The sequence below is a fragment of the Enhydra lutris genome, unplaced genomic scaffold, assembly GCF_002288905.1.
Source record: "Enhydra lutris kenyoni isolate GAN:26980312 unplaced genomic scaffold, ASM228890v2 scaffoldscaffold35, whole genome shotgun sequence".
In the NCBI taxonomy this organism is placed as follows: domain Eukaryota; kingdom Metazoa; phylum Chordata; class Mammalia; order Carnivora; family Mustelidae; genus Enhydra; species Enhydra lutris.
This window is the reverse complement of record NW_019154119.1, coordinates 938,170-956,816: the sequence shown is the minus strand read 5'-3', so window position 1 is coordinate 956,816 and position 18,647 is coordinate 938,170. Positions and strand designations below refer to the sequence as shown.

General features: G+C 49.1%; 1 protein-coding gene across 2 annotated transcripts in view; it reads right to left on the bottom strand.

Moving 5' to 3' along the window:
- The window catches only part of LOC111154104 (xanthine dehydrogenase), a 60,499-nt gene extending 42,245 nt beyond the window's left edge, over positions 1–18,254 (bottom strand). Inside the window, exons 1-6 of one of the 2 annotated variants that reach the window (XM_022513493.1) lie at positions 18,126–18,254; positions 11,950–12,007; positions 9,148–9,244; positions 7,851–7,959; positions 4,437–4,563; positions 3,444–3,505 (exon numbers count right to left, since the gene is read on the bottom strand). In XM_022513493.1, coding sequence (XP_022369201.1) covers positions 3,444–3,505; positions 4,437–4,563; positions 7,851–7,959; positions 9,148–9,244; positions 11,950–12,007; positions 18,126–18,167 — 495 coding nt within the window. In that variant the 5' untranslated portion in view covers positions 18,168–18,254. The remainder of the gene's footprint in view (positions 1–3,443; positions 3,506–4,436; positions 4,564–7,850; positions 7,960–9,147; positions 9,245–11,949; positions 12,008–18,125) is intronic. The other variant, XM_022513491.1, reaches the window with a different exon arrangement.
- Positions 18,255–18,647: the final 393 nt, after the last annotated feature.

Genomic DNA, 18,647 nt, shown 5'->3' with positions numbered 1-18,647 from the left:
ACCTGGGTCACTAATATCCAATGAAATCTAGCTCTGCTCCTACCCCAGCACCAGGGGGAACAGCAGATGTCCGCTCCCCATCCCGCTCACGTGTGCATGGACGTAAGACCTCTGCTTTAACCACTTCCCCTTTCTTGGTTGATGGAAACTAAGAAACTCACACAGGAGAAGCAGGAGGAAATGTTAATTTTAAGAAAATTTCTCTCCAGGGGCACCCGGCTCAGTCAATTAACCATCAGACTCGATTTCGGCTCAGGTCATGATCTCAGGGTCGTGAGATGGAGCCCCGAATCAGGCTCTGTGCTGGGTGTGGAACCTGTTTAGGATTCTCTCTCTCTCTCTCTTTCTCTGCCCCTCCCAGCCCTGTTCGTGCGCTCGCTCTCTCTCTCTCTCTCTCTCTCTAAAAAAAGAAAATTTCTCTATGAAAGCTAAGTCCTACTTTATCAAAACATATCTTTATGCCCATTTTCACACCTCAGGGCTTCCTCCTTAGGAAACCTCTCTGAGAGGAATCCCCATGGGTGCTCTCGGCACTCGAGAGCCTCTGCTTGGGCATGGGTCAAGTTCTAGGAGGCCTGGCTGGGCTCCTTCCAGGCCCCCGTCTCTGTGGGGCTCCTTCCAAGCAGGTCCAAGACCAGTGCTGGCTTCAGAGAGGTGTCCAGCCAGTGTGACCGATGACCCCACCACTGCATATCAGGTCCTTCTTGCCAGAAAGCTAAACACTCCTCCTTCCTCACTGAGACCCTGTGCTAAAGGGAGGGTACAGGTCCGATGACCCACCACCCCTGGGCAAGAACTGACTCGGCACCGCTCTGGGTGCCAATGGCAGAGCAGGGAGTAGGGTTCGCTGCCTCCCAGAACTGAGGCGCTGAGGAGGGGAAGGGTGTGTTCTCCTGACTGATGTGTGCCAAGAAGGCGGGAGTCTCCGCTCAGGGTCTGGGAGACACTCCAGACTCCCGGAGTTATGCTGAGAGGCAAAGGTGGGAGCAACTCCCAGGGATGGCTCCAAGCCCATGTCCACAGCGGCCAGCTCCTGCAGAAGGCAGTCCTTCTGCCCGTGAGTCACAGGAGACACATTGCCCAAGGGATGAATCACACCGTGACGAGTGTGCCCAGAAAAGCCCTTAAAGGGCCCGGAGGCTGACAGGATGGCCTCAGGGCATCTGAAAACACCGTCAGCCCCGTCCTCAGGAGGGGAGCCTCAGCTGCCTCAACCTCCTGCCCACGCTGCCCTGTGGGCTGACCGCAGCCCCCTCCTGCACCCACAACCCTGCCGCCGGGTCTCCAAGCACTCTACTTTGGACCTTCCCACCATGGCCTTGGCCTTCTCCTCTGTGTTTAGACAAAAAAGAAGAGAGAAATAAAGTTCCCCTAGTGTCTCCTCTCGTCTTTTTTCTTGGAGACGGTGACACGGGGGACTCACCGGACCCCACCTGAAGGAAGGGAAGCCGCGTCCAGCCAGCCGTCAGCCTCACTCACCCAGTCCTTGTGGGGAAGGACATACTTCACGGAAGTACATTTTCCAGATAAAGTGTTGGCACAGTCTTCCTTAGATCTTTTTACTTGATACGTCATGGACGTGGCCATGACACAAATTACTGTGATGCACAATAACGTGCCACGGCCCTCCATGCCCACTGAGGTTGGATAAAGCTGGGTTTGGTTTTTTTTACCCCCTGGAGAGATTTCTCCTTTTCTCAGCAGGCTGGACTGCTAGGCTCATGCTCATTTGTACAGTTCCTCCATGCTCTTCTTTGCTCCTAACCGGACATCATCATTTCTTGCTCTGAACAGCGTGCCTCCTTCTAGCAAACACGCCCCACTTTCCTAAAGTGCATGGCGGGCTTAAGAATGAGCTAACCAGGTTCATTAGAGCTGTATGTAAACTCAGAATGCAGAGGCTCCAAATAAGGCCTTGGGCGGGGGGCGTGTCTCCAGGGAGTAAGGTGCATGAGCTCTGAGCACACTCTCTGTCCCATCCCAGTCACTTTGGGAGCTCTGCTCTGCTCCTCGAGGCCCCGCAGCTTGATCCAGGGAGGCAACGCCAGCACAATGGAATCGGGAACCCTTTCAGTGATGATCAAACTCCAGCCCGGCAAAGGACCATACCATGGATTACATTCACAAGCCCTTCTCTTTTCAGAAAGTAGGAGGGCTGGTGAAATTGTATCTTTCGAGAAGCCTCTTCAGAAATAAATACATGGACAAGATTAACAGTTCTCTGTTCTCAGGAAGCCTGAGCAATTGACGAAAGTCAAATAGCGAGGAATGGAAGAAACATACCAGCATCGTAATTTAGAGTTGCCGTGTATCTAATACTTAAGATGTGCCAGTGTTTTAAGGGCTTTAGGAGGGAGAAGTACTTCCCACAAACACCATAAGAATTATTATAGGTATTATTACAATTCTGTGATATCATTGTAATTATGTATGTTTTATTACAGTTACAGCTGTATTAATAGAACATTGTAATATTGTATTATTATAATCCCATTTTAGAAACAAGGGAATATACCCGAGGTCATGCATCGTTTCAGTGAAAGGATGACATTTGAACCCGGGTCTGCCACACTCCAGGTCTGTGCTTTTGGTCATTTTCCCTTAAATCCACACCTCCTCATTCTTAGTCATCAAAAGCATTCAGCAGAATGGGCTGCCTTCCCTCCCTGTAGACCCCATCCCTGTGGCCACCCTCTGGGGTCATCTGGATACAACGCTCCTTTTCGGAATGGAGCAACCCTCAAGGTCCGTGAAAGGCACAGGTGTCTGTGACTCTCCCTTTCAACCCAAAATCAAACTGAGAAGAGATGGTTTGATTAAAGTCAGGGTTAACTTGCCCCAGTTGGAGAATCAGGTGAAATCTGGGGAGATAAGCCAAGAAGGGAGAGGCCAGCCCTCTGTCCTCCCTGCGGGATGGTTGATGCCTGTCGGTGTGAGTGTGATCAGGACCTGCGCGGCCAGGCTGTGGCTTCTCCCCCAGAGGTATACAAACACGGCAGGGAGGCGCCAGCTGACTGGAGATCTAATTAGCAGTTTCACAAGCCCCACGGAGTGCCACCTGCAGACGGCGGCTCCTCAGAGAAGAACGGAGAAGCTCAGGGGCTGGGGCTGTGGTTATTTAACACCAGGCTCAGCATCTGGGCCACCGGAGCGCATCAGACCCGAATGCCCAGAGGCAGTTAGCTCTGGGACTGCATGCCTCTTCCAGGAGCCAGCCTTCCCTGGAAGAAGGGTTCTCGGCACTCCTGCTATTGCCCAGAACCCTCTGAACAAGAGGCAGAGTTCAATGCCCGCGCCAGGTACCAACAGTGGGACTACCGGCCAGGTGGCCCTCCTATCTTTCTCCTCTTTCTTCCAGAGGCCCTTGGCATCCCTCCCTCTGTGATTCCTGAGTGTTGTTGCTTTAGGAGCAGGGCTGCAGCCGCCCCGGGGCTCCCACTTACCCTGGCAAAGGTCCGGAAGCCCTGAAGGATGGGTCTGTAGCCCGTGCAGCGGCACAGGTTTCCTGGGGGCAGAGGAAAAAGCTGCGTTGAGAGCACAGGCCCCAGGGCAGGGGAGGGGCTTGTGGCTTTGCTCCTGGCTCAGTGAGACGCTCAATTTGCTTATTCTGTTTTCTCTGCCTGGAACACCCTGTCCTCCTTTTATTCCTCACTTCAAAACTTCTAAAGCTTCTTCCAGGAAGCCTTCCTAGACTGCCCAGACTGAATCAGGTGCTTCTTCTGGGACCCCCCCCCCCTTGATGCCTGGTCATAGCCTTGTCAGTGAGCTCATCAAACTACATTATAAACTCTCTTCTCACTTAGAGTGCAAACTCCTTGAGAGTAGAGACTGTCTTTCACCCTCTGGGCCATCCCTGTGCCCCCTGTGCCTTGCATGGTGCCTAACACGATAGGACCCAATACAACGAATTGAATAAATGATGAATTGAAATGGTGAATGGATGGGGGGCCTGTTCAATCCAGCGAACAGACACCTTGTCCAGGCTCCCGGGTCCAGGAGGTAAGGTGGGAAATCTACTCCAGCCCAAGGCTCAGGATCATGGCCACCTTCTTCCTCATTATGCGGCCTTTGCAGAATCCTGCAAATCCTCTGTACAAGCGGAGGAGAATGGGAGCCACATGACTAGCCTCTGTGGAATTTCCCAAATGATCTCCTCCCGCGCCCACCCCCCTGGGCCACCCCATCCCAGTGCAGGAGGACACCTCAGGAAGATAAACACTAAGGCAGGAGACCCCCAGAGGTCTCCAAACCATGCAAGTGTTCTTCAGACCGAGAGAGGGCTCAGCTCCAGCCGACCCGAGCCACCAAGTTGGGGTAGTCTGAGTCTTTCCTCCAGAGGGCAGTGCCTCGCTCTCTTAGCCCATTCCTGACTTGGACTCTGGCCCTGCCCTAACCCCCACCATGCCCCCTCCTAGGTGGCACCCAGAGGCCCCTACCTTGGAAGGCATTCTCGATCTCCTCAATGGTGGGCTCAGGCTGGTTCCGAAGCAGCGTGTACATGCTCATGACAATGCCGGGCGTGCAGAACCCGCACTGGGAGCCATGGCTTTTGGAGATTCTCTCCTAAAATGGACAGATGACATAGACCCACATGCTGGCAGAAGCTCTCTCAGGGTCTCTGGATGACCCACGGGAAGCCCGAGCATGCCAGCAGGGAGGGTGGGCGAGCAGTCCCTACACGAAGTCGGTCCTAGGCCCAGTGGTGATCTTGGCCAGCCACCAAGCCTCTCCGGGGCCATGGGTACCTTGCCTGTATGATGAGGGCCACCCGTATTTATCTCTGGAGCTGTGGTAAGGATTTAATGAGATAAGTCACGTTAAACTCCTAACATTATTATACCTGGTACATAGTAGGTGGTCAACCAACATTGGTCATTCGTAGGAAAGTCTCGTCGAAGAACAGTGACCATTAAAACCAGAAGGGCTTCTCACCCTCCATTCTCTGCACTGAACAGTGGAGGAAGGAGGCCCAGAGATTGAAGAGATTGAACCAAGAACACACACAGTGAAAGGAAGAGCGGTCTCACGTTCTTTTCATACTCTAGCCTGCAATCCAGCAAACCGGCATTTATTAAGAACTAACTGAACATTTTTTCCCCCCAAACTAAAATATCATTACATTCTTAAATGAAGGCAATGCCAGGAATCCATGGAATGGATAAGAATCTGGAAATGTGCCACATAGAATTTGTTATATGCATTGAATGTCACAGAATTCTCATTTAAACTCTGCCAGATTTTTCATGCCAGGAGATTCACCATGTCCACATTACTATTATTATTATTGTTATATTACTATTATTTTGTCTCCTGGGAGTCTCTCTTGGTACTTAAGTAAAATTGCTGAAGTACTGTGTTTCCAGTGCCTAGGATATACAAATGTTCCTCCACTTTATAAATATTTACTGAGAACTTATTCTGTGCCAGGCGTGGTAAAGGCCCTGGAAACAGAGCAATGAAGAAGAGAGACAAGATCACCAGTCTTATGAAGTTAGTAGGGGAAATACTGACAAAAGAAAGAGGAAAATTCCAGGTAGAGATCAATGTTTTGTAGAGATTTAGTAGAGGCTGATGGGACCCGGAGTGACTAGTGGCCCTTTGGGAGTGCTCCAAAATAGCCTCTCTGAAGAGGTGCCTTTTAAGTTGAATTTAATACCATGACTTGAACAAGGGAAGAGTATATATGATCTAATTATGTTAGTTAAGAATCACCTGAGGGGGGGCCTGGGTGGCTCAGTGGGTTGAGAGTCCGACTCCTGATTTTGACTCAGGCCACAATCTCAGGGTCATGAGATCGAGCCCCATGTCAGGTTCTGTGCTGAGCACGAAGCCTACTTAATATTCTCGCTCTCCCTCTCCCTCCTCCCCTGTCCTGCTCTCTCTCCCTCTCCCTCTCTGCCTCTGATTCTCTCTCTCTCTCTGCCTGATTCTCTCTCTCCCTCTCTCTCTCTCAGCCTCTGATTCTCTCTCTCCCTCTGCCCCTGCCCTGCTCTCTCTTTCTCTCTTAAAAAAAAATTTAAGTTACTCCAGCTGTGGGTAGGGAATGAATAGGTTACACGGGACAAGAGTAGAAATGGGGACCAGGACACAATGGTCCATGTAAGAGCGGAGGGTGGCTCAGACCAAGCAGTAACAGGATAAAGGAAATGAAGGCTTCGCCGTAGGGTTGGAAGTAAAGTAGACATCGCGTCTGGATGGATTGGGTGTGGTGCAGGAGAGAAAGAACCAAAGGTGACTCCTGGATATTTATCTCGAGCAACTGGGCAGATGCTTTCGCCATTGACTCAGATGGAGGAAGACTGGGGAAAAAGGTCAAAAATAGGGTTTGTGAAGTCTGAGATGAGCCATCCATATAGTGATGTCAAGGAGGCGGTTGGAATTATGAATCTAACCTCTGAGGAGAGGTCAAAGCTGAAGACGTAAATGGGAGTGCTGTTGGCCCATAGATGGTACTGAACTCGCATGGGGGTTGTGCAGAAGGCAAGGGGAAGGGGCCCGGCCGGAGCCCTAGGGCTGCTGCAGCAATTAGGGACTTGGCAGGCCTAGAGCCAGCCCCGAGCACCAGCCTGGAGGGAGGAAGGTGAGCAAAGCGTGGTGTCCTAGAAACCCCAAGGGAAAAAAACCAATGGACAAGGAGAGGTGGAATCTGGCTCTACAGCTATAACTCAGGGTCCAATAAGCACATGGGGATTAAGAATCTGTACCACTGGAAAGGGCGGGGTTTGGTGGATTAATCAGGTACTGTCCCTGTGTTTAAACTCTTCTGTTTTTCATCTGCTTGTTTCCAATTACAAGCCCGAATTCACCCTCTCACCTCTCCTGCAGGTTGGACAAGTTTAGTAATTTCCCCTTTTGCTGCCTAAGAAATGAAGCATTATGGGCGCTGTGATCTCACGTGACTTGTGCCAGCTGCCCTGCCCCTCCCCCGAGAACAAGCAGCTCGCTCAGCCCCAGGCCCTAGCCCAGCACCCACATCAGGTGCCCAAAAAAGCATGATCTGAGCAGCGGGTCTCCTCAAGTGGCCAACGGGCCTGCCTCTGGCACCTTCTGTGACTGTAATGTCTGGAAGACCCCCTGCCTCAGTTTCCCCATACGAGAAGCACTGGAAATGATGGCCTTTCCTTCACACAGTACTCTGGTCCTGTGTGTTGCCATGTTGCCTAAAAATATCCTGATTCTTTCCACAAAACCTCAGATTACTGTCCACTCTTGGTTCCTAATTTCAATCCACTGCCAGGCAGCCTGATACCATCAGAAAAAAAAAAAAAAAAAATCTCAGTCCGACACTCAGACGCCTCTATTCTCTCATTAAACCCTTACTAACCTCCCTGTTAGTGGGGTAGAGGCCTAGCAGCCCACATCCATATCCCCTGCAGGGGGCCGTCGAGAGAAGTCATGGGATTACCATTCCAGCAAGCAGGGAGTATGTGGGCTTTTAATCAAGGGCACAGGGCATCTGAAACCTTGAACCCGAGACAGCGGGGATTTCCTAAGCACACACGGGGGCGGGGGTGGGGGTGGGGGGTGGGTGAGGCGCTCTCTTGCCCCCCTCCCTCCAGGTCTGGCATAGGCAGCCTGCCCTGGCCACCCGGTCATGCTGACCTTGCGGTTCCCTCAGTGTCATGCCATGTCACACCCATGGTGGCCACAGGAGGGAGCTGCAGGCCTGGGGCCCATTTTTCTGCCTCGCAACCGCACCACCCCCCACCCACCCAGCCTCTTCCTCCCCAGGAGAAGGAGGTGAGGGACGCGGCCAGGCCACAGTGCCTCCTGCCCCGGCAGTGACACTCAGCCTCACAGCCCAGAACAAGTCCGCAGCCCTGGCTTGAGCTTTCCTGGCCTCCGATTACCTGCACGGGATGCAGCCTCGACTTCGTGCTTCCGATCCCTTCCACCGTTGTCACAGCGACATGATGCAAAGAGCAGATGGGGGCCAGGCAGGCATTGGCAGAAAAGTGGCTGGAGCCCCAGATTAAGGTCATTCCGTTGTCCACTCGAGCCACCGGAGACTTAGAGGGGCTTTGTCATGACCCCTCCCTCTACGTTACATTCTGGGCTCTTCCCTGGGTGTCCTCGCCTCTCTACCCTGGCCTCTGGGCTAGCAACAAAGGAGGCTCCCCCCACCCCGGTGAGGCACGAGCCCCTGCAGGGTCCTGCGGGGCATTGGGCCTCCAAGCTGGAACACGAGGGTCATCCTCAGTCACCTCAGTCACCCCCACCCTGGAGGCTGAGTCAAGAGGAAATTTCTGGCAGGTTCCAGGCCCAGTGCTTGCTCCTCTGCCTGCAAGGCCCTTCCTTAGCCTCTTCAATTTCAGAACCTCCAGTCACGTTTGCCCCCCTGCTCTCACCCCCTTGTCTCCCATCCTCTGTGGGGGGGAAAAGGAGGGGGCGATCCCCAGGAAACATGAGACACCAGCCCCTTAAACAGAGGTTCTTGATGTCTGTTTTTTCTATTCACCATTCATCCATGTATACAAGCAGCACCAGTTTCTGAGTCCAGTCACATGCCAGGCACTCTGCTGAGGGCCGAGGAATCAAAGGTGAGTGAGATGTTCTTCAATAGCCCACGGTCAACCCAGGAAAATATGTGAAGCCTGGGTGAAGGTGCTGTTTAGACAGCTTATGGTAAGTGTTTCAGGAGGGCTGAGCACAGAACACTCTGGGACTAGCACAGACATGGGGTACCTAACCTAGACTTAGGAGGTCAAGGAAGGCTTCCCGGAGGAGGTGTTATTTTACCCAGTCCTAAAGAGCTAGCCAGGTTAGCCAGGTGGAGAACTCCTAGAAGAAAGGACATTCAAGACCTGGACAACAGCTTATGCAAAGACCAGGAAATGAGTAGGCCAAGAGTGTCAGTAGTCCACAGTTGTCCCTGCAAGGATGGAGTCCTGGGCCTGTAGAGAGAGATATCTGGAGAGGAAAGATGGGGCACACCGTGAGGGGCCCTGAGCACTAAGCAGAGATTGGACTTTACTCCAAAGGCAGTGGAGTCTGACCGAAGGATTTCATGGGATTGGAAATGAGTCTGGATCTAGAAAGTTCACCTATGCGTGTACACACATACACACACACACATACACACACTCTCACAACATGACCCCTGCCTCATAGTCCTTGTGTCACGACCAGCCAGTGGGCAAAGGATACACAATCTTGTTCTGGAAACGATCATACTTGGAAAGCATCACGGTGCAGGCCCCACAGCCGCCTTCTCCACAGCCCAGCTTGGTCCCACTTAGCCTCACTGGGTGGTTGAGGGTTAAGGAACATCTTTGCTGGGCTGCTGGGAAGTGCGTGTGCACAGCTTTAAGTATAGAGCCATCCATTGGCACACACAGGCTCGAACCCCTCAACCCAGGGAGGCCGCAGACCCACATGGCCACCTCATCCCAGAAATCTGCACTGTGACCCAGAAGGTGAAGAATGGGACCATCTCTACCGCACAGATGAGGAAAGGCATCAGGGTCCCATCAGACAGCACCCAAGTATTCTCCAGGACTGGAGTCCTACTGCTCTCCAATCCTGGAGATTTTTCTTGGCATCAGGGGCTTCCTGGTCTGGTCTTAGGGGATCCCAACCCTGTGGTCTCACTGTGCAGGGGGATCTGTCACCTCAAAGGCTGAGCACATGGGGCGACCCTCATATCACTGCAGCTGGGTATACAATGAAGCCACTCAGGCCAGACAGAGACATTGATCTGTTCTGGGACCCATTGAGTCCTACTTGTCACCTTAACCCTTTTGGGTTGCTGAAGTCCAGGAACCAAAGTTAGAGTTGGACCAAAGGCTTTTGAATATCTACCCATAGGATATGTGACCAGAAATGAAAATAAGGATGATCTTTGAGGTTGGGGGCCAGGAGTAGCAACATCTCTTACATGTACTTGCAGAAGTAGTCTGATAACTTTGAGTCTGCTAGTATGCCTAAGTACTAGGCTATTCTAGAGAGCAGCACTGACCGTGGCCCCTTTCCCTGAGACACATGGGCTCCGTGGCTGCTTTTCCTGCAGGCTGTAGGCCTCTGAGCTGTCCAGCTCTCTACCGAAGGTGGAGGTCATTATCGCTGGTCGCTTCCCTCATTTGCAAGATGAAATGAAAATTCATCACAAATTCTAGGCCATTCATGGTCTGATCATTCAGTCATTTAAGTAATATTTATTTCTTACCTTTAATATGCTGGACATTAGTCTCTTTAAACATATAGCATCTTATACTTGAAAAAGACTTATACCCATGGACCCAATTGATTTTCACAATAATTTCATGAGCAGGTGAGGCAGAAGCTACTGTTTCTCCACAGATTAAAACAAAACAAAGAAAACTGGGGCCCAGGAGGTAAGGTGGGCCCAGAAAGGCAACACAGTCACTCGGGTCACCTTGTGTGAGGGCCCAGACACAATCACCTGACTCCAGATTTGGGGACTCTTCCCTTCACCATGTGGCTCCCTCTTCTAAAACACAACTGGGAAGAGCTCTCTATACCCTGAGTTATTCCTCTGACTCCTCAGAATCTATGCAATGAGCAATAATTCAGACAACTTAATAGTCCAAAGTCTAGCAGAATCTTCCAGCTGGGGGATTTTTTTTCAGAAGGCAGAATAGCAGTCAAGCCTAGGTTTTTTCCTCTTTCCCAGAACTCTCAGAAATGAACTCTCATGGCGGTCAGCCAAAAGCCACCCGACCTTCACTTCTGTGAAAACTTTCGGTTTCAGATTTCATTTGAGATTTGACCTTCAAACTAGCAACTGCCATAATCAGGAATATCTGAGGCTCTGGGGCCTTCAAAACTTCATCAGAAAACTAGCATTGGTGTCCACAATGTCTGAGAATGTGCTTGTCTCCTCAGACCCCCTCCCCCAGGTATGAGGGCTGGCAGTGGAGTTCTGTGCAGTCTCCCGATCCTACTGAGTGATTCCACCAGGTTCATGGGCCATGAAACTCCAGACTCACCCTCTCTCAATGGAAAATCCAAGACAAAGTACGCTGGAGCTGCACATCATCTGATAAGAAGTAAATGAACCAGAGGGAAGCCTGTGGACTTCAGGCTTGCTTCTGTGGGTACAGCAACTATGCTCTGCTGTCCTCAAATAGGGCACCTGAATGAGCCACTGGACATTCCTGACTCTGGGATTGAGGGGGATTAGTTAGCAGAAGTTGGGATGAGCGACATCCCAACAACCAACCCTGAAGAGTTTCCAGCATGACTAGAATGTTAAGAGCATGCCTCTAGGTTTCAGTCAGGCTCTGCCAGGATTGGTCCAGAATAGACGAGCAAGAAGCAGGTCCCTTCTCATGTGTCAAACTCACTTCCTCCTCTGTCAGAGGCATTGCTGTGGGGATCAATGAGCTCACCTATGAAAATCACCTTGAACTCTACCTATGTACAGTAAGTGCTCAGGAGTCCCCTGTCCCTTGCCTCCCAGGGTGCCATCTCCACACTGGATGGCACTCCACACACTTCCCCACTCTGGAATCCTTTCTCAACAAATACACCTTCCTCTGACATTCCTTCCACCTTCACAGAACTGGAAAGATTCTCTGGAAAGCCTCAGTGAAGATCTCCTGAGGGAGGCCAACTCCTCCTGAGGGGAACAGCCACACAGTTCACCAGGGCCAATGAAGGCCTTTCACAGATACTCATTTTACAGGCCCAGGATTAAACCCTAGCATCACTAGAGTCTTACCTGGAAGAAATCCTAAGAAACATCAAAAATAATCCTCTCATTTGACAGTCGATAATTTTATACCTGGAGAGCTCAAAATATGTCCCAGGGTCACACAACTGCTGAGTGACAGAGTTACAACTAAGATGCAGGGGTCCAGAGCCCTGGCTCCAGAGCTTTGTCCTCCACACTTTACTGGCTTCTCACAGTCACTAGAAAATAACATAAGGCCTAGAGAATGAACTCCCACTGTCCTGCGCCACACCCTCACCCCAAAGTCAGGATACATTTTCTTCTCAGGTAGGCCAAAAGGGTTGTTTCTGGATCTGCATTTTTCTCCACCACCTATAAGAACAAAAACAAAAGAAAAATGTATCCTAGATATACTTAGCCACTGCCTCACCCAAGAGTTTGTCGAGTTAATAGGGATGTGCCCAATATATCATGAAAATGAAGGTCTTGGGGTGCCTGGATGGCTCAGTCAGTTAAGCATCTGTCTTTGGCTCAGATAATGATCTCAGGATCCTGGGATCAAGTCCTTCATTGGGCTTTCTGCTCAATGGGAAGCCTGCTTCTCCTTCTCCCTCTGCCTGCTGCTCTGCCTACTTGTGCTCTCTCCCTCTCTGTCAAATAAATGGCAGCCGCAGATCCCCATCTGTGCCCCAGGCATGTACCATCTCAGAGAGTAGAGGGTCAGTTTGTTGGCCTGTGCTGCCAGTCATTGGCTCTGATAGCCCAATGCCAACAACATAACACATGTCAGACATGGAGAAGAAATCTCAACTCAAAAGTCCACAAATTGTTTATTCAATAAGATAGAAAAGTTGCCTATAAAGTGAGGTGCCAGTTTCTGATGCAAAGAGTCAAAGGAAATCCACAAAAACCTGCATCACTACTCCTACCCATCCTATGTTATGAAGGTAATAGGGTTTGGGTGACTGGGATGGTTAAGGAGAGAGAATATGTGACAAGAGTTTCTTTAGAGAGAGCGACACTATGAATCTTACATTTTCCTAAGGTTGAGGAGAGGAGGTATCTGCCTCACGCCTCAAACTTCATGAGGGGGCTTCCATAGCTCTACACAGGAAGCTAATATACAGCCTTTGTGAGATGGAGGATATGGTTGTCTGGCATATCTGAAAGCTAGAGATGGGCTTACCAGAGAAGCTGAAAAAGAAATGGCAGTGTTGGGATCGGTGTGCACTCCCAGAGTCTGGGAGGGCAGAGGATGTGAAGTGTTGGCTGTGGACCTGGTATAGGTCATGCAAGAGAGAGTGAGCTGGTGTGGAGGTGTTTAAATCATCCCCCAAGCACCGACTATGGAAGGCTTTGGACCTCCAATAGGGTCTATACAGGGTGGACCTCCCACAACTGGAGGCTGAAGAAGGGCCATGGGCCAGAGAAAAGCACATGCCCCATGTCATGAGACTTACAATGGAATGTTCCCAGTGGTGGGAAGCCATCTTCCACCAGCACTGACTTAATGAGAACTTTCTTCCAATCCCACCTCTCTATCCTGAACTGAGGCTGTGTATAGAAACTTAGAAACGACCATAGGATTTTTTTACTGATTAAGAGCAATCCAAGAAGTCATAAAACTGCCAGAATTTGCCCCCTGAAAAAAAGTTTAAAGGAAAGTGGAAAATCAAATTAGTTTCCTTTCATTAAAACACCCCACAAGTCCAGTTTGTTCAAAGTCCTAGTTACAAAGTTCACACAGGAAGCTATTTCTTTTCTCTTGGAGAACTCATAAATGCACAAATAAAGATCCCTATCACTTTGCTTGGAAATGACAGGAAGAGCCTCTTAGCTTACTGCCTTCCTCCTGAGCTGTGCCTTCCTCATCTTCTGGCTCAGCTTCCATCACATCCATCTCTTGCTCTGTGCCTCCCGTGACTTCCCACATATGCCAGGTAACATTCAAGTTCCCTGGGCTATCTTCCAAGGCCCTTTTCCATATGTCCGCAATCTTCATTTTCAGCCTTTTCCCCTCCTACTTCCATATGAACCTGGTCTTCACATCCCATAGAAAATACAATGTATACCTCTGACTCCGTGCCTTCAACTATTCCATTCTTCTTCCACCTGCATTTTGACTTACAAGACCCCAAACACTTCCCCAGCAAAGGCTTTTATATCATCTCAGCCATGAGTGGTCCAACCTTCCTTGCATTCCTACAGAGAATGTCTGTGCCACTCTCACAGCATGGCTGCAGGGTTGGCCCAGCAAACACCATGGAACCCTCTCTGAACAGGACGCCAATGGGTATTCCAAAGGACAAATATTTTGTGGGGATATGAGCTTAGGAAATGCTGGGTTCAGCATATTGTTCTGATAAGATTTAAGCATCAAAACCAATAATAGCTCTAATGGATTATAACCCATTAAATAAGATTAAAATTTATGAGTCCAAAGTGATACCTAATAAATAAACAAATTGGAGAGATGGGTAAGTTCGTCCTGATGGAGGAATGCCAACTAATGAATCCAGTTAGCCATCTTGCAATCAGCACAGTAAATGAGCCAGTCTAGAATTATCCATGGGTGCTAAAACTAGTAGGTGAGAGTTTGATGATCAAGATATTCACATAGACTCAAAGGATCTTCTTACAGATTATTTGCTAACTATAAAGGATAATAAATGTATCTTCCAGTAGAGAACACTGATGGATGCCACCTTAACCAAGTGGTCAAAGTTCACATTCCAAATAATGGAGGAACCTGACCTCACATGTCTCCCGATGTAATGTACTGAGAAACACTTACCACTTCTCGGGCATTCCTGCTCAAAATTCAGACTCTGAATCTAATTATAAAAAAGCATAACACAAACTCAAAATGAACGGCATTCTAAGAAATAATGGCCTATTCTCTTCATAAACATCAATGTCCCAAAAGACAAGGAAAGGTAAAGTGCCATTCCGGCTTAAAGGAAACTTAAGAGACACGGCAACTGAATACATAGTATGACCCTGGGTCCCAGGCTTGGGAGAAAAGTTATCAATGACATTATTGGGGAAATTAGAAAATGTTGCAGAAGGGCTATAGATTAGGTAATAGTATTATATCAACACTTCATTTCCTGATTTTTATAGAGACTAGTTCTATAAGAATGTTCTACTCTTGGTTTAAGGGTTAGAAGGGCATGATGTTGGAAATTTACCCTCAGATGGTTCAGAAAGAAAATTTTATACTTTGTGTATTTATTTCTATTAATTTTATACATAAATAAATATGTAACATTATGTAGGTACTTATATACATCTATATATCTACGTATATACCTATATACATATCCATATATGTCTAATGCACGTGCTTATTCCATAAACAACTATTCGTTGTGTGTGTATGTGTGTGTGTGTGTACAGGGAGAGAGAGAATGAAGGAGATAATGATAAAGCAGATGTGATAAAATGTGAACAATTGGTAAAGGTGTGTAACCTATTGAGTGTTTCTTTGTATGCTTCGTACAACTTTTTTGTACACTTAAAATAATTTCAAAAAGCAAAAAAATTTTTTTAAATAGTTCTCTTCAGTAGAGGATTTCCAATGGCATTTAATACTCGTGCATTCATTCTGTCCTCATTAATTGGATGCCTGCTGGATGCCAACACTGTGCTAAGTGGTTGAAAAATATCTGAAAAGAGAGGGCATGGGTGGCTCAGTCGGTTAAGACTCGTGGTTTCAGCTCAGGTCATGATCTCACAGGTCGTGGGATGGAGCCCCGTGTCCAGCTCCACACTCAGAGGCAAATCTGCTGACAGTCTCTCCCTCTGCCCCTCCCCCCACTCTCACATGTGCACATTCTCTCTCTCTCCCCCCTCTCCCTGTAAAATAAATAAATCTTTAAAAGAAGAATATCTGAAAAGAGCATTTTGTGGGCCTAGTTTTCTGTAAAATACATTTTGTAACATATTACTTTGCCTAATTATAATCCCTCTCTTTAACTGGTCCGTAAGGTCCCGAGAGGCAGGTGCCTGGCCTCTTCTCAGAGACCATACTCACCCAGTGCCAATGTACCTTACAGGCGCAGGCCTGGGAGGAGCTCGTAATGTGAGTGAGTGAGTCAAAGCCACCATGAGGCTCTCTGTAGCTGCCACCTGCTTCTGTGGGAATCACCCCCACCTTTAGCTGTGCCCCTCACGCCCAGTCGGCCAGACTCCTCCATGCACCACAGTCTCCACCAAACAGAAAGCTACTGCTGAGATACTCTAGAATCCTGCCCAAAAAATGACTGTCACTACAATAACACCAAAATCCTGGGCAGCTCTTTCTTTCCCTCCAACTCTGACTCTAGAACAGAAGACATGGAAACGATCATCATCAAGGCCCATCACCACCACAGAAGCCCCCTGAGGTATTTGATCGTTGGCCTCAGGACCTCTCCAGAACCCCAGTCAGCAGAGACAGAGTCCTGGACAGCCTGAAACAGGAAGAATAAGAGAATAAGGCTTACAATGAAGAGTGAGTCACCGATTCCAACAGCTTCTTTGGTAACTTCTCTGCACAATATCCAGTAACAAAAGATCTAGATCTAGAAAGATCTTGGGAATAGAAACGGGAACACACGTACTCACAGCCACCTTGATCTGACTGGGGATTCCTGCTTGGTCTTGTGTGCAAAGAACAGCTTTTACCTCATCATCACTTCTTAGATTGCCTTTCCACCTTTCTAGCACTTTCTCAAGAGGCTACAGGCTTATGGCATCAGAGCAACTGACACTAGGAAAACTTCCAGAGATAGTGGGTTTGATATGACAATACCATCTAAAAATGTTAAATTGCTTTCCTGAAGTGGATCTGAGATACAGGGGGAAACAACCTCGCCAGGCCAGATTTCCCTCGAAACGTGCCTTTTCGTGTCCAGTGCGTCACAGCACACCATCCCTAAGGAAGAGCATGACCTGGTCCTGTCACATATGAATTGATGGCATGGTAAATAAGACAATCTTAGAGTAAGATGTGGCCCTGGAAGTCATTGAATCCAGCTGCTCACTCAATGTAAAAACCGTTTAGAAAAATTCCACCGAAGATGCTTCGTGTAAGGAATACTTCTAGAAAGTCAATTCAACCATTTCTTGGATCTCTCCGTGGCAATCGCTGAACGCAGCAAAGTTGTTGGAAATGCTGGGTGTAAAATTTCACAACCACCAACAGGAAAGTGTGCCCTACCTCTTGGTTTGCTGCCAGATGCCAATCCTCAAAAGAAATTGACATGGAGAGACACATGGAACCTGGAAAAACATGGCTGACCCCACCCTCAGCACCTCCCGGTGGAATGCCTCACATTGAACCCAATGGTCTTCAGAGCACTGATGTTGCCGTAGCTCACGGAATTCCCTTGCTAGTCACCCAGACACATCCTGACCATTTAAGCACCAGATGCCCCATGAAGCTCATTTTAGCTCTTGAGAATTACCTCAAATGTCGCCCAATTTCTCTACTCAAAAACACCAGTAAAGCAAAACAAAGAGAATTATCCTTCTTTGAGGGCCCCTTGGCACAGTCACCCCTCACACTCTCCACATGGCTATTTGCAAGGTAGGACTACGGCTGTCCTTTTCACTGTCCCTTTCATTCCTGACCTAGGAGCAGACTGGAGCATCTCAGCAGGGCTCAAGGGAGGGGAACGGGGACAATGCGATGTGATGTGCTCGCATGCTCCCTCCCAGCTCCTGTGGTGAAATTTGCAAGGATTTGCACCCTTGCAGGGCCTGGAGGACTGGTCCCCATGTCTGAAGTCCCCTTCTGCTCAACGCCCCCCCCCCCACGCTCCCGTGTCCCTGCGAACCAACAAAGTTCATCCAAGTGGGCAATTTTTATCAAAATAAGAGACTTAAAATATTTATATGCAGTATTAAGTGGAGGGAGGGGGAGAAACATGCCCCTTATGAAAAAGAAAAAAAAAAAAAAACTTCGTGGCTTGCCACAAGATGTTAGTGATGTCCTCATACAAGCTAGTTGTCACATTAGCCTTGAAATGCCAGAATCAAACGCTATGTCTATCTTACACCCTGGTATTAGCAAGAAAATAAGTTCCTGTTCCTTCTCTCAGCAAAGAAAACAACAAAAGCCAGAGGACAAATTGGATTAAACACAGAGATAGAGGCGTGGTGGGTGACCTCCAGTCTCGTGACCCTGTGCCCCTGCCTTGGCTTTGGGTCAGGGTCTCTGCTGCTGCACACCAAGTGGGAATTCAAGCCTCTCTTCTCGCTTGCCTCCCCGGATATGCCTTTGCCCCTGGAGCATTCTGCCTATGTTCCAGGTCTGAGAAGGTTTTCTTCCCCCAGTGTTACACAAAATGCAGCAAAAACTTTGGAGGGAGGGAGAGAGAAGGAGACGGGGAATGAGTGAGAGAGGAGAGAAAGGGAAAGAACAGAGTCAGCGTCTTCCAAAGAACAAACATCAGGCCCTGGGAGGGGAGCAGAGAAGTCAGACCTGAGGCCAGCTCCTTCTTACCTTCTTGCCATTCACAAAGAAAACCAACTCATCTGCTGTCATTGTTACAGGTGGGGTCCCTGAACTCCAGCTACTTCACTCCCAGAAGGCACTGACACACCGTCTGGCTCAGCAGCTTGAAAAATTACACCTCCCCCCAAAAAATGAAACTTGGCCAGCCAATAGGAGAAAAGCTGCCTAGAGCTCCAGGGCACAGGAAGGGCTTGGCAAAAGCCACCGTTTATGTAATGAGGAAAACGCAAACAATCTTAGGCAGGAAACCACACCTCCAACAGCTGTGTCAAAGAGCACGGAGGAAGGCACAGGCAGATATCAGCCCGGGGGAGGGCCGGTGGCCAGGTGACCCGTGGTCTTAAGCACCACCCTCCTGGAACCTGTTCCATCACACAAAGGAGGAAGGGCGGAAGTCAGAGCCCTGGGATAAAAAGGATTCACACTTTCCCCTCCACACTTGGCATTTTCCCATTCGGGTATACAGCAACCCGGGCTCAGCACTTACACGGATGACGCATCTCACACGGC